The sequence below is a fragment of the Saccostrea cucullata genome, unplaced genomic scaffold (genome assembly GCF_032062105.1).
Source record: "Saccostrea cucullata isolate Sc308-1 unplaced genomic scaffold, CSIRO_AGI_Scuc_v1 ctg630, whole genome shotgun sequence".
NCBI classification, from domain to species: Eukaryota; Metazoa; Mollusca; class Bivalvia; order Ostreida; family Ostreidae; genus Saccostrea; species Saccostrea cuccullata.
Window position 1 is genome coordinate 319,961 of NW_026929377.1, and position 15,350 is coordinate 335,310.

At 34.2% G+C, this 15,350-nt stretch overlaps 2 protein-coding genes and 1 long non-coding RNA gene across 3 annotated transcripts; 1 reads left to right on the forward strand and 2 right to left on the reverse strand.

Moving 5' to 3' along the window:
- Positions 1-366: 366 nt before the first annotated feature.
- On the reverse strand, positions 367-1,639 carry LOC134280674 (uncharacterized). Its single transcript, XR_009994942.1, has 2 exons — positions 1,562-1,639; positions 367-1,516 (listed from the first exon to the last, which is right to left on the reverse strand). It is a non-coding gene; the product is annotated as an uncharacterized LOC134280674 (long non-coding RNA).
- Positions 1,640-3,040: 1,401 nt separating this feature from the next.
- LOC134280694 (zinc finger protein 37-like) lies at positions 3,041-10,177 on the reverse strand. The gene is made up of 7 exons (XM_062763134.1): positions 10,058-10,177; positions 9,304-9,364; positions 8,769-8,886; positions 8,258-8,461; positions 7,835-7,888; positions 7,335-7,372; positions 3,041-5,988 (listed from the first exon to the last, which is right to left on the reverse strand). The coding sequence occupies exons 2-7, from the start codon at positions 9,361-9,363 to the stop codon at positions 3,061-3,063; spliced, it is 3,402 nt and encodes a 1,133-aa protein (XP_062619118.1). The 5' UTR covers position 9,364; positions 10,058-10,177; the 3' UTR covers positions 3,041-3,060.
- A 512-nt stretch (positions 10,178-10,689) lies between these two features.
- Positions 10,690-15,292, forward strand: LOC134280696 (uncharacterized). Its single transcript, XM_062763137.1, has 6 exons — positions 10,690-11,059; positions 11,305-11,488; positions 12,084-12,313; positions 12,753-13,016; positions 13,256-13,369; positions 14,940-15,292. Exons 1-6 carry the CDS (start codon positions 10,984-10,986, stop codon positions 15,191-15,193), a joined length of 1,122 nt encoding a protein of 373 aa, XP_062619121.1. The 5' UTR covers positions 10,690-10,983; the 3' UTR covers positions 15,194-15,292.
- Positions 15,293-15,350: the final 58 nt, after the last annotated feature.

Here is a 15,350-nt window from a genome sequence, read left to right on the forward strand (position 1 = left end):
GTGAAAGGGGCGAAATAAACACATGGCCCCAGGAAGACACCCATATGAAAAATCAAATTTTCAAGAATTATGGATAATGACAAGAAAAAAGCGAAACAAATGGTTGTAGCCATATTTCTGAATCAAATTTAAATTTTCATGCATTTTTCATCCGTGAATGTGTAGCTGCTTCTAACATGACTAATTTCCTCCTAATTAACACAAAATAAACTTAATTATTTATTAATTTTGGTCTCTAACAGTAGGAAATAAGTGCATTAGCACTTTGGGTAAATAAGTTTTCTTATTTTACACCAGACTAGATCCAACATCCCCCTTAATCTAAAAAAAAGAAAAAAGTATGTCACCTGGTACAACAGAGGAATACATTGTTCTATTATTTATTTCATGCTATAATGAAAATGTTTACAAATTTGATCAGTGTACATGTTTATAATCTTCATTCAGTTAAAATCTCATCTTCCATAAACATTATTTACAACCTTAAATCAGCAAGCATAGTAAATGAATACCCTCTGCATCCAAATAACATAATGGATGATTTGAGGTGAAAACATTTCAAGCATTACCAGATTTCTGTATATGAGACAAATACATGAATCTACATTTTTGAAGGGATTCTTTTTAAAAATGAAATTAATCTTACAATTAAAACAGGTATCCAAGTATATATACATTCAACCTTATTAAAGGAGTGCCACATATCAATTTTTGTACTACTCTTAGAGCTTTCTTATCTTCATACATCGAAATGAAATAAAAATTCACTTCAACAACAAAAGGAATGTCTTGATAAGTGAAATTTTAGCACATACAAAGCAAGGCAACTTGCTACCACTGATATCGTACATTGATAGAATCAATCTTAAAGAAATTATCAATACATGAACAAAACAAAGAACAATGCAGATTCAGAATCATCTCTCTTAAAGGGCAAGGATCATATCCATATAATTCAATTACCAGCCTACCAACAACACAAGGATGGTGATGAAAATTAAAACAGGTGTTCATGATGAAAATCACAATGACAATACATAATGCATCTAAGGAAACTAGAATCAAGCCACAGTGATGGAGTTGATTTGGAACCACACGTTTTTACAGATATACTAGTTACATGGACACATGTTGCAGATCACAGCTAAAATAGCTACTATAAAAAAAGTGTCATCCAAGCACATGCTTTCTAACGTAGCAAGTACTGCCACACAATCATATACAGTCTAACAGATCAAGCTTACTCTAACAGTCATTATATTTAGCATGTTAATTGATGCAAAACAAAAACACTAACAAATTTTGGACATGATCATATAATGAGACTCAGTATTGCAACACTAAATAGTAATGTATGTACAACATCAATCATGGTATTATGCACATTTTTTTTTCATCTCAACGTGACAGATACAACAACAAAAAATTCCCTTTCTTTCATATATCTGATCAAACATCCTTCTCACTACCTGCATATAATACAGATGCATAAAATTCATTGAAGACAACTATTCACCTTCTTCATTCAAAAACTTTAAATTCATAAAAATCCAATATTCACCTTCTTCAATCACAAACTTCATTCCTAAAATGTCCTTATAAAATTCTACAATGTGATTAGAGAGTCACTTTTCTCTAGAGAGTCACATTTTTTCTACACAGAAGCTTTGGAACTTACCAGACAGCCTTTGTAGCCTACTGCTTTCACATTTGCATGATGTACTGGACAGCTTACAGTTATACAGAAGCTTGTGTAAAAGCTTTCACCTGACAGCCACTGTTACAGTCTTTGTAGCCTGTAAGGAAAAATTATTTGGTTTATCAAAGACTCAGAATTAGTCTCTTAATAAATGTAAACATAAAATTCACACTTAATAAATAAGTTTTATAAAATTTCACAACTGATAAATCAGCAGAAGTTACACAGGCAAAAAATTCTGCTCGTTTCTGGATTTTGGAATTTTTCAAGAAGTTTTCGGCTGTGCCTGGTCTGGCTGCTGCTTTAAAGATTTTGACAAACCAATGTTTTTACAATTCTCAATGCATTTCCTATGTAAAATGTTGATAAAATGGTCCTATATTATTTTTATCCATAAGATTTTTCTAAAACCCATTTATTTCATAAAGTTTACACATAAAATACATTGTTGAATCTTCACTTCCGTCACAAACATATATGGCGTGGGTTCTTTGGCATTACGTCCCTTAACGTCTAATTATTATTCATAATGACCAAGAGACTGGTTGTTTGCACTCTGAAACGATGTCATTAAACATTTTTGCAAGAATTTATTATTAACTTTTAATGATGCCTGATTCACATAATCGACTCAACTCTGCAGGGTCACCACTTTCAGCATAATTATGTCACTTCTTTGCACTTCCCACCATACAGAGGATTCTAAATTACGACCTGTTGACTGTCTGGCCCTCAGCTCAATGTAAACAAACCCATCTCTGCTATTCTTTTATTATTGTAGAGTTGAATATATCAGATAAAACACACACACGTGCTTTTGTTTACCTCTCAATCTATAACACACGCTTTATTAGCCACTGTTACATAGAGTCTGTCAATGACTATTTTTATAAATGAAAAAACCTGGGTATAAACCTTTTTTCTCTGGAAACCCTGTAAGGACCTTAACTTTAAAGCAAATGTTTTATTGAAAATTTTATTTTGCTGTTAAAATGTATTATTAATAAAATGTAATTTAAACCTTTTTGATCAATTGACTAAAATAAAGCATTAAATTGTTTCTGAAGAAAGACTTCTTTACAATCGAATATACAGTATTATATAAGAAATCATTATTGTACAGGACAACAATAATGCAATTTTGATTCCAAGCTTATAAATACCTCTTACATCACAAATACATGTATGAACAACAGAAGTTTATAATCATTTTTTTTTTCTGCCATTCAAATAGTTATTTACAATTTTGCAACAGAAAATTCCAACATCAAAGTTGCAGCTCATATTGCTTTAAATAATTGAATGACTAGGAAATCAGCTAAAGCTATTGAAAATGATCTTTGTTATTCCCCCCAATCAAATTAACCTACCTCAGCTCCTTGTTCCTCTTCATCAGATTCGTCTTCAGGCATCATTTCATCCTCCTCAACCTCTTCAGTCAGTTCAAACTTCCTGATGATAGCTTGTGCCGCCTCACCCGCGGTGACATGAATACGGCCTATGTGCTCCAGAAGCATCTTCTTTCTTTTGAATGTTTCGTGGCACATGTCACACTGGTATGGTGACAGCTTCTTGTGGACCAGCTGAATATGGGACATAAGGTTTGATTTGTTATTGAAGCATCTGCCACAGTCTCCACATTTGTGAGGCTTTTCTCCTGTGTGGATCAGCATGTGGCGATCTACGTGATATTTCTTGGTGAATCGCTTCTCACATACAGAGCAGATAAAAATCTTCTGATTGGGTGATTTCCATCCTTCATGAACTCTCTTGGTGTGTCCAATCAGGGCTCCAAGTGTCTTAAAAGCAGCTTTACAAGTATTGCAGAGATATTGCCTAGTATGCAGATGCATTCCCTTCATGTGTGTATTCAGATTGCCTCGGAATGCAGAGGCATAATCACAGTGAGGACATTTGTAGGGTTTTCGTCCAGAGTGCACTGTTCTCATGTGGGAACTCATTCCTGTTTTTAGCACCACCTTTCCACAGATTGGACAAGGAATTTGCATTCTATTTTGCTGATGAAGCTCCATGTGTCTCTTGATATTCTTGGCTACTTTTCCACATTCTGGGCATTGTTCCCCTTCTTCTACATTGCCCTGCACTGAAACTCTCATAATCTTTTCTCTCCACTTGGCATTCCTCATCTCTTCTTCGTAATCAGTTTCATCTTTATGCTTCCCTTTTATATGCTTTACCAATCCAATGAAAGCTTTGTCACAAAAAGGGCAATTCAAAGCTTCTTCTGTATTTCTAATCCCTCTCCTCTTGTTCTCCATCTCCTCAAACAATCCTACATCTTCATCCTTTTTACCCCTCTTCTTCTTTGGGGAGTCAAAATCATCTTCCATACTTGTTTCCATGTCTTGTCCAATTGGACCAAACTTCTTTTTCTTCAATCTGGGATCTGTTTGTGTTAAGACAGACCGTTTTCCAGGAGATTCCTCAATTAACTCTACTTCAACAAAATTGGTCTGTGTGCCTTGTGAGACATCTTTTGAAGTTCCAGGCTGAGCTGTCATGATATTGTCAATGTCTATTTGATCAAAGTCATAGACATCTCCTGCATTCATTGCACCTTGTCCAGGTTCCTTCAACAAAGTATGACCTTTGGATGATGGCCCTGCTTCAGACTGTTCATACTTTATTGTACCAACACCGGGTCCTGTGGAAGCATCAGATGTGGCAGCATCAGTGGTCTGTCCCCTTTGTTTTTTTGCAGGGGTGGGTGCATCATCAGTTGTAGATTCTTGAGATTCAGTGTCCTCATCTCCTCTACTGCGTTTCTTTGATAATGTTGCTGTGGCAGAAGGAGTTCTTTTTGGAGTTTTTTCCTCATTATCTCCTTTCTTTGGTCTTCCTCTCCCTTTAGGGGTCTTCTCACCAGATTTTGAAGGCCTGCCACGCTTTTTCTTGATTTCAACATTTTCTTCCTCTTCATCCTCATTTTCACTAAGTTCAATAGGAACATCATCCACTTCCATTTCCAAATCTTCATCCTTTTCTGTACTTTGATTCTTCTTCCCCCTTCCTCGCTTTTTAGTTTCATTGCTGGGAGTTGATGGTTCCTCTTTAATTGTTTTCCTTGTTAATCGTGCAGTAGTCTCTACTTCGCTATCTGGTTGCTTTTTGGGTCTACCCCTTCCTCGTTTTGCAGACTTTGGCTCCTCTGGTTCTACCTCTTCCTCCTCCTCCTCCTCCTCATCTTCCACAGTCTCTTTTACTTGCTTTTTGGGACGTCCTCTTCCTTTTTTAGCTGGTCTTCCTCTGCCTTTTCTGACTGGTTCTTCTTCCTCTTCTTCTTCTTCTACATCTTCATTCTCCTCCTCTTCCTCCATTTCTTCTTCTTCCTCCTCTTGCTCTTCCTCCTGAAATTGTTTCTTTGGTCTTCCCCTACCACGCTTTGCTGACTTTACTTCTGGTGTTCCTTCCTCCTCGGCTTCATTTTTCTTAGGCCTTCCTCTACCCTTAGATGGTGTTACCTTCTCGGTGCTTTCTTCTGCAGCTGTTTCTTTTAAAGATGACCGACGCCCTCTCTTCTTTGGTTCAGAATCACTTACTGCTGGACTAGGAGAAGGTTTGCTTCCCTTTGGTGGCCTACCACGACCCCTAGGCTTAGGTTCTGGAGTTTCTGATATAGAACTTTCTTTATCAGATTCTTTAGCTGCAGATTTTCTACCTCGCCCTTTGCTTACAGGCTCCATCTCCTCTTGGCTTGGTTCTTCTTCTTCATCATATTCATCTGCCTTTCCTTTCCGTTTTGGGTAAGTTTTTACCACCGACTTGACATTCTTCTGACTAATCTGCTCTGGTTCATCATCTTCTTCTTCCTCCTCCCCCTGCTCATCTTCCATTGCTTCCTCTACTGTTTCCAATTCCTGTGTAATTTCCTCCTCCTCTTCTGCCTCTAACTCTTCATCCACTGCATCCTCCATCTGATCATCATCAATGTCTACACCATCTCCCTCAGCGGACTCAACTTCTTCAACACCATTTCCTTCTTCGACGTCTTCCTCACCTGCGTTCTCACTTTCAGTATTGATTTCCTGTTGATCTTCCTCGGTTTCAGCTGTCACTGCTTCACTTTCATCACCAGTGTCTTGTCCCATGATGTACTCCTCCAGGGTTCCTTGAGTTTCTGGTTCAGTTGTATTCCTGTCAGTGGTTTCCTGCACAAAGTCCTCCACAGTTGTTTGGGTCTCTGGTTCAGTTGTAACTTCCTCAGACTTTTCTGGAGCAACTTCTTCATCTTGTTTTAATTCTTCTTTCTGTTCAACTGTTTCAGTTCCCTACAAACAAAATTGAAAAATGTCATGTATATGTAAAAGTATCAGCTTATACTTTTTTGCATTAAAGAATTCATCATTATGCCATTAAAGTACTCAATATAAAAAATATAATTGTCATAAAATTATGACTCTACATGGGTGAAAACTGTTTTTCACAGTTAGCATCTTTTTATATTGCCATTTTTAATAAGTTTTACTGATCTGATCCAGATAATTTGTAAAAAATACAACAATTAAAGGTGCCTTGACACACGATTTCAAGTTAATATTTTCTCAAATTTTTGGTTTATCATAATGACTTATGTTGCTGTAGCATTTCACACCGAAATATACTGTATACAGAGAAATTTTCTTCCTTTTGTCCCTTGTCATAAGTGTGCGAATTTAAAACAGGGAAAATTCAAAGAACAATGTATAAATTCTTAAACAGAAATGTGGCTGGGCATATTTTAAATGGGGCAAAGTTGCCAGCAAGTGTAAAAAGGCGAAAAAACCATGTTTACAGTAACAACAAACTTATTTTTATCAGGAAATTCTTGAAACTAGGAATTTCAAGATGTGTTAGATTGACACAGCCTTGCATTTTCACATAATAAACTTTAACCTTTATACTTAAGAGAAATTTTCTTGTATATTAATGAAAAATATTAAAACTATAATCAATGAAATTCAGAGTAGAAATGTACAAATGCAAAACCAGCTCACAAGTATTTGTCAGTCCATTCTCAGTGATGTGTGCAGAGTTTAACAAATTGAACACTCCCAGTGAAACGTTAACAATAACAGGGCTGATGCCCTGTTTACAAAACCAGTTTACGTTTCACAGGTGTGTTTAATTCATTAATTCAAACCAGTTTACGTTTCACAGGTGTGTTTAATTCATTATACTCTGAACGTATCAATGAGCATGGACTGACCAATCCAGTGAGTTTGTTTTCTTTATCAAAACTCTGCTATGAATTTTTTGGATTAATTCATTAATATTTTTCATAAGTATACAACAAAATTTTCTCTTTCAAGTTCTTAGGGTAAAGTTTATTTTGAGAAAATGCAAGGATGTGTCAATCAAACACGTCCCAAATTTCATAATTTTCAGATAAAATGTTTATTATTAGAATTTCATGTGAAAAGCTACAGCAACATATGTCATAATAATCTGAAAATTTTAACTTCAAATCTTGTGTCAAGGCACCTTTAATGAATTAAAGATCTAATTTCAAAATATTCAAGAGAAAGGGGGGGGGTTTACTAAGGCAGGGCATTCTTTGATCAGTAAAGTATGGATTTGGTGCAGTTTTATTACCCACTGCCTTTGATGAATACTAGTACTTGATGTTTAATCTTACCTCTTTTTCACCTTCAGATGTTTGAACAACTACACCCTCTACAACAAAATAATTTCCAGTATTAATATTAAATAAATCAATTTTTCAAAATATTTAACAGAAATGAAATTCTTGTTTAGAAGAATGCTTACAAAATGCATGAAATACTGTACATATATTTATCTTAACATACAAGAATTCAATATTTCATAATGGTTATCAGCATGATAAATGAATTTTTTGACATGCTGAAAATTAAGTCCAGTATTCAGAAAAATTATTATCTCAAAAGTACTTCATCTGGAATGACATTCGGGTTAAAAACTATTAGGGTGCTGCACCTAGTGTAAAAATTCAAATTCTGCTACATTTACATATGACAGATTTTATTTCTACCACACACTTCTTCCAATTTTTTTTTAATTTGAAAGACATTGTTAGAAATCTTTCTTTTGATGAACATAGATCCATACTTTTCTTTTTTTTATACACAAATTCTAGAAAACAAAATGTTCACCTACCTGTGGTAACCTGGATAAGAACATTTGTACTGACAAGTTCTTCAATATCACCGGCTGAAAAAATGATGACCATTTTAAAGCAAGCAAAACAAATTGAAGAAAAAAATTGCTATTCTGTCTTTTTTCACTTCTGATATTAAATTAACCAGCTGACATTTTTAAAAGCATCAAAACATTAACATCATAGTAACATACAGAAATTACATAAATAAAATAAATTTATACATATACTTTATTTAGTCTCCCATACAGAAATTACATAAATAAAATAAATTTATACATATACTTTATATAGTCTCCAAACTGGCTTGAATATAACCTAATATCAAGACTTAACCAAACCTGGTGCATTTTCTTATATATATACTTTATTTAGTTTCCAAACTGGCTTGAATATAACCTAATATTAAAACTAAACCAAACCTGGTGCATTTTCCGGTTCAACAGCAGAGTCTGGCTCTTGCACACTTGGGCTTTCTTCTGTTTTTTCTTCAACTACATTCTGCTCTATGGTAGACATCAACATGGACTCTTGTGTTTGCTGCATGAATTGTTCCAGATCTTGTGTCATGACTGGGGTATCCTGAAGTGAAGTCACTTGTGTCTCTGAGATCATGGTGACAGCACCTAAACATTCAAAATAAAAGCTTTAAAATTGACAATCTACCTAGCATATAATTATTGTATCAAGAGCAGGTAATTAAAACAATTCTGCACCTTTTCCAACAATATGGTCGTTGAAAACAATATTTCTGTAAAATTTTCAATACTGATTCAAGCTATATACTATATGTAACCTTTTTAAATCTTTGATATCATTGATGCAGAATATAACTTATATGCATCTTAAACTAGTTGTTACAAAGATTCAGAATTTAAGAATCAAGCCAGATGAACCTTTGGATTCATCCCTAAGAACCTATTCATAGTGTACCTAGATCCCCCGTTTCATTTGTGTCTTGTACTGCTGGTACTTGACTGTTTATGTCAGGGAAGCCATTGGTCGAGGTAACTGGAATTTCTTCCAAGACATCACCTGCTGCATTGTTGATCTAAGTGATAACAAATTTTTAGTTAAATAATTATAAATATTATATTTTCTCTTTTAAAATTTATTTTGTTTATATTTATTGCATGCGGTAACCTTGGTATTAATACCCTATCTTGCAGAATCTATAAATTCTCTATATCCTTTTTCTTAATCTCAATTTTCTAAATTTTTTTTTATCTATATTTTAAACGTTAAAATAATTGTTATTCAACTTTAAAATCTATATATTCTGTATCTTTTATGTATGGGAATTGTTGATCAAAAAAAAAAAAGGAATCGAAATTTCTAATTTTAAAGACGTCTATAGATTACAGAAATAATCATCATTTTAAAGTGACTTTATAGCAGGTTTTTTTAATCATAAACATAATAACAAAAATGACTCAAAAAAAATCATGATGATGAAGATAATTTATACCTCTTGAGATTTCCCTGATGGAATGTTGACATCAATACTTTCTTCGCCTAAATTTTCCATTCTAAAAAATAGATACAAATTATATGTCTTTTTGAAGTCAATTCATTTATATTGAGTGTAAATTTTTTTCAACTTTATCTTTAAAATGTGTAGGCCTATTGCAAGTATGCATAAATATGCAGTTGTCACATGGTGTCTATGAACTATGACCCATGACCTACATTATGCAGCATTTTCAAAACAATTTTGTCTACATTAGCCTAGAAGAAAAGCTTTAATTAACAGAGGATTTGAAGCTACAATTTGTTCAGCTGTACCATATTCAAAATCTCGTGTTACTATGGCATGTTGGATATATGATAATTGCTTCGGATTTGATCGTGCAATGGCTTCGCCAGAGAAAATCGTTCAACCGGCTGGGTCTCTAGGCCTATCGTTTGAGCATAAATTTTCCGCCATATTGAATTGGCAAGCGGAAACAAAAGAATGTGCTCCTAAAATATTGAAATATACCCAAGAACCGAAGAAACACATTGATATTTATCACTAAAACAACACGATTGATGCACTACAGTAGCTCTACAAGTACTGAACAGCGCTATCGACGCAATCAATTGTCGCCCTTGCCCACCGACTACAAGGGCAGTTAACCACACAATCGCCATCATCATATCAGCTTTGAAGTTATCGCCCGTAATTATATTTTCCTGCTTTAAATTGAATTTAAAATGCTTTATCGACATTGACAACTTACCTTAAACAACGAATCCGCTTAAATAATAATTGTTCTACTATTTTACTCCCTAAATGACCATCATAATTTCAATGTGACGCCTTCTTTCGATTTTTTCCTTGATCGTGCACGCTTCCAAGATATTTACCCACAATGCAATTCTTTCGGTGAATTCCGGCACAATCAAATTCAATGGCGGCAAATTTAAAAATCGGAATATATAATATTTTGTGTGAACTTTATCAGGAAAACATATCACTGATTAATATTTAAGAAAAAATATGACATAATTTTTTTTAAAGTTACATTTATGCTAGAAATTAAGATTATGAAATACTCCTTGTTTAATTTTTAAATCTTTTTAACACCCTGGCAAGAAAAAATATTTCATTACTTTAACTTGCAAACTGTAAAGTGTACACTGAATGAAAAAATGCCAAACTCTTCTTGTTTTTCTTTACTTGCATATATATGACATTAGTTAAGTACATGAATTCATTTTCTAGCTTGCATAAAAAAGAAAGAAAAGAAAAAAAAAATGAAATATTTCACTATATCAATTTTATCCAAAATAAAATTGTACATGTACTTAGCATTTAAAAAGATCCCTGTGTATGACGCCTTTCATAAAGAAATATATTTTATCTTATCAATTGTACCCTAAATAAAATTGTAGCTGAGTAAGCATGAATAAAAAAGGCTAATGATCCCTGTGTATGACATCTATCAAAAAGAGCACAGCAAATTAAAAAAATCGATTATCGATCATCATGATCATCGATGGACTATATCAACGGGTGTCTTCATTTTAAATCGCGCATCCGCTAAGTACTGTCTGAGGTAGATGTGGATCTCTTCTCTCTCTGTCTCTCTCTTCCTCAATTTTGTAAAAGTCACACCAGCCTAACTGACCGTCTTAACTTTGTGGATATTTTTTCTCAAGATCGATGAACAAGTTGCAAAATAGAAGAAAAAATTTAATTATGGACTATATATTCATCATTGGATTGCTAAGTAAAATATGTAAGTAGAAGGTGCATATGTTTCTTCGTTAATTGTGGGTAAATTTGTTTACTAGTAATACATATATATCTAAATAAAAAATAATAAGTGAGTGATACTGTTTAAACTAAGGAGCCATAAACTAGCTCTCTCTCTCTCTCTCTCTCTCTCAATATATTCAGAATGAACAATGAATAAACTAGTATCGTTTTCGTTTACATCAATTTGTCTTCAGTAATTAGAAAATGCCGAAGTCTTTGTTGTAGGTACACATGTTTGCCTAGGCAGCACTCAAACGGCTAGGGTGACTCTATATACAACACCCATAACTTGGAACGAAGCACAGCGATTCTGTCGCGCCATCAATCAGACATTGTTGACCATTACTTCTCAGAAAAGACTGGATGCTTTAAAATACTTTTTGACCAAAGAACCATGGAATTCAATCAGGTAAAAGTAATTTATTTTAATTTCACATAAAAAGGATTTCTTCATATTATAAGACTTCTATGCAATCGTAGTGCAAACATGATCAAAAGATCGTTCAAACCATGCCAGCCCGTTGGTAGCAATTTCAATAGGGGCGGGGGTTCAAATATTTTAATTAGGGGGCACTATCAACTACCAAAATCCTTAAATATTGGGACCCCCTCCGTCACCCCGGTTCTTTTGGTCATGCATGCAAGTGAGAAGTGAGAAAAATATGTAATGAAATTTATATTGATTAAAAATTTTAAATTAATGAAACCGTCAATTTTAAAACAAAGCTACACAAGAAAGCAAACTAAGTTTGATAAATTATGTTTGTGTCCCTAAAAATAATATGTACGACTTTTTTTTTTAGAGGGGAGGGGGGGGGGGTCAATTTTCTCAAATCACAAACACACACCATGCCACTGAAATGATTTCCTTCAGGATTGTAAGAAATGATCTGTTTGAATTAGTTATTTTTGCCTATAAAATATTTTATTTAATCGGTGAGTAGTGAGTATACGATATCGTACCTTTTATATACCTACCACTTAATGATTTCCAATATACCCAGGGAGCCACAATTCTGGATTGGACTCCATGCACCATTTAAGAAAACGAGATCTCGCTTTGAATGGGAAGGTTCTTGCAAAGAGCCATCATTTGCATTTTGGGGAAAGACCCCTCCTGCCACAACAGACTACAGATATTGTACGTACGGCAGTGTGAAAAAATTACGAGTGAAGTTTGAGACAGCAGATTGTTTTCAGAGTGAGAAAATGTTTATGTGTGAGGAATCCCATGGTAAGTAATTTTAAAGATTTTTAGATGGAAGAAATGAGTCTTTTAAATAGAAAAGCAAACTTAGTAAAACTCTCCTATTTTGACTCCAAAATTGATTTTGGCTCAGGTGAGCTAAAAAAGAATTAACCTCGCCAATGACAAGCCCTTGTGGTCAAGCGTTCAAAAAAATGAAAATTAAAAAAAACACTAAAAAAAAAAAGACCGTTTAAAAATATTAAATTTTTAAAAAAAAACACTTTCGCGATCAAGCCTTTTTTTATCTGTTGTTAATCATGTTAATAGACACAGAGATTTTAAGGACTGGTTTGCGGCGAGAAATATTCGCGATGACGATGCTCTCGCGAACTTCGCTAAAAGAGTCTTTCTTACTCGCGAATATAAGTTGTTTTACAGTAATTATAGTAACCTTTTTATAAAACTGCACACATTTTTTTTAAAGGTACCTGTCTATTTGACGTCAAACGAAACGCCTTTGGAAACATCATGGCATCACTACACATAGAAAATGCCAGCGTTTCCATCTGTAAGATCGCCTGTAATAATTTCGTCTCAGAAACTGGTCATCGCTGCTCTGGCTTCAATTACAATGACGTCATCAATAGTTGCGGACTAATGACGAGTGACAATTTGTATCGTCTGGATAAGTACCACCGTCCATCCGATTCCAATCACCAGATGTTCATCAAAAGATGCGACATCCAAGGTATCTATGAATACCCATATTTTTTTCAAATTTGTAAAATCTTATATATATTCTTGAGAATAATCTTACAAGTAGTTTAATGTCAATTTTCGAAATACAGTAATCAGGTATCTAAAAAGGTGTTAATATATGGAAAATATATCAGTAATCAGAGTTTAAGGACGTTTACTTTCTTTAAAGTTACTTATTATTAAAATCTCAAAGTTTACACTTCCTATCATTGGAATTTCCTTTTTTAGCTAAGCTGGAAACAACCAACACATACTTCCGTCGGTTGTGTCCCTTAGGCCCCGTTAGTCAGTGTGCTGTCAGTAGACGCTTTTGCAATGATTCTTACGATGAGAAGCTACCAGGTATAAAGAAAATCTGAAATCAGTTCTTTCAAACTTTGAAGGCATGATGACCCCCCTTCCCCCAAATAAAAATGTGCAAGCGGAAAGGGAGGCCCAGGGAACCGGGATGGGGTCTTGGAAAAGAACTGGGTACGTTGTGTATACATACCGTACCCAGTTCTTTATTGGAACCAAGTTTATACACCCATCACAGGCATCTGCGCATTCATGATGCATATGACACCCGATGCGTACGTAGAATCTCGAAAAATATAATCAACTCTTATTTAGGTATACATGTATACATATACATCACAGGGGCCTGTAACATACTGTATTTGATTTTACGTAATCACTATATGTATACAAAAATATTCCTTTTTTGTATAGCCTATATATAGTGATTACGTAAAATCAAAAACAGTATGTTACCGGCCCCTGTGATATACATGTGCGAGTATATATGTTGGATATATAGATGATGATGGTGGATCCTTTTCGATTTTACGTTAGGATACATGTTTTGATAAAAATATTTAAGAGGGTTTGGAATTTAGAGGGTCCCAATAAAACATCGACATACCTCGAAACTTCTCAACTCTACGCGTACTAGACTAGATTCACCACCATTCAATTTTCTCACAAATGGTCGGCACAACAGCTCTAGAATTGATTTACACTATTTTGTTGGCACTGAAATGTATTTTGACAGTATTATTTCATCATTAAATCGAAAAGTCCGGGAACAAAGCATTTATCACGTATACAATTGTATTTGATTTCAAGATTTTTTCTTGTTCTTGCTTTACGGATTTTGATATCTTCAAACATATCAGAGAAAACACCACATTTTATTTCTTTGGAAAAAGTTCCATGGGAGGCAATAATCTGTATTTATTGAAGTTACTTCACGTACTTTATAGAAACATCAATCGCATTTTACCACCTTTTCACATTAGAATCTGAAGAACAGAAACTTAGCATTGATCACTCCAACAACTTGCAACGTACTAGTCCTGTAACATGTATTACATTACACGGGGAGAATCAAATGATCAAAATTTTTTAATAAAATTCAAACCCACATGGTGATTTCCATTTTTATCAGAACACTCTTTTGCAAAGGGAGTTACATATAAAACATGGTCACTAGGCAGTGGTAAATATTTTTAAGGTGACTGGGTTAAAAGACAAGGATTCCATGATTTAAATATTCATATGTATTTGAGTAATATGATTGTTAGATCATAAAAAAATATATTGGCAGCTAGCTAGTCCGGTCTGCAGCTAAATGTATGATCGATCATTGCTGGTGGCCCACATTGTTATTCCAAGGTCATATCTTAAAGGTCAATGGCATCCTGGCAAGATAATGCAGAAATGCCAAGGATATGAGTGGAGCAGGGGGATTCGACCATTTTTGTTTTAAAAGAACCAATGCAATTTGATATATTTTAAGATTCACTAACTCACTTTACATTGGAATTCATGATCAATTCCAAATGATAATTTTTGCTATTCAAACAATATACATACTTCAATCATCACTAATCATTAAGAGTATTTACATTTTGTTTTTGTTCATTTCCAGACTTTGGAGAATGTGTTTGTAAATGCAACAAGCCTACAACTAAACTAAACCTGACTCAAATTATTGAAAACATCGTAGACACCATACGCATCCCTCCCAAAAATACGTCTATCGCCATCAGACAGAAAATTTCTGTAGATGACACGCGCATGAGCTCGCGTGGTATTGGATACGTTGCCATAGCAATAATGTCCACCATCTTTGGCGGAATCATTCTTATGGATCTGAATACCTTAAGAATGCATTTTGCGTGATGATATAAGTAAATACCAGGCAGTACTTTTGTCCAACCTAATAGAGAAAAAAGTACCTTTATATATAAATATGAGGCATTTGCCCAATATACATATACAAATTATACAACCTCTACCTTTGTTTGTAAACGAAACAAATATGTATGCATAAAAATAA

Excerpts from the sequence above, each read along its gene's own strand:
- LOC134280696 (XM_062763137.1), top strand. The coding sequence starts at position 10,984 with ATGAACAAGTTGCAAAATAGAAGAAAAAATTTAATTATGGACTATATA. Across the intron at positions 11,489-12,083 it reads GAACCATGGAATTCAATCAG|GGAGCCACAATTCTGGATTG; the intron begins GTAAAAGTAATT and ends CAATATACCCAG. Across the intron at positions 13,370-14,939 it reads TTACGATGAGAAGCTACCAG|ACTTTGGAGAATGTGTTTGT; the intron begins GTATAAAGAAAA and ends GTTCATTTCCAG.
- LOC134280694 (XM_062763134.1), bottom strand. The coding sequence starts at position 9,363 with ATGGAAAATTTAGGCGAAGAAAGTATTGATGTCAACATTCCATCAGGG. Across the intron at positions 8,887-9,303 it reads CATCAGGGAAATCTCAAGAG|ATCAACAATGCAGCAGGTGA; the intron begins GTATAAATTATC and ends GTTATCACTTAG. Across the intron at positions 5,989-7,334 it reads CATCTGAAGGTGAAAAAGAG|GGAACTGAAACAGTTGAACA; the intron begins GTAAGATTAAAC and ends TTTTGTTTGTAG.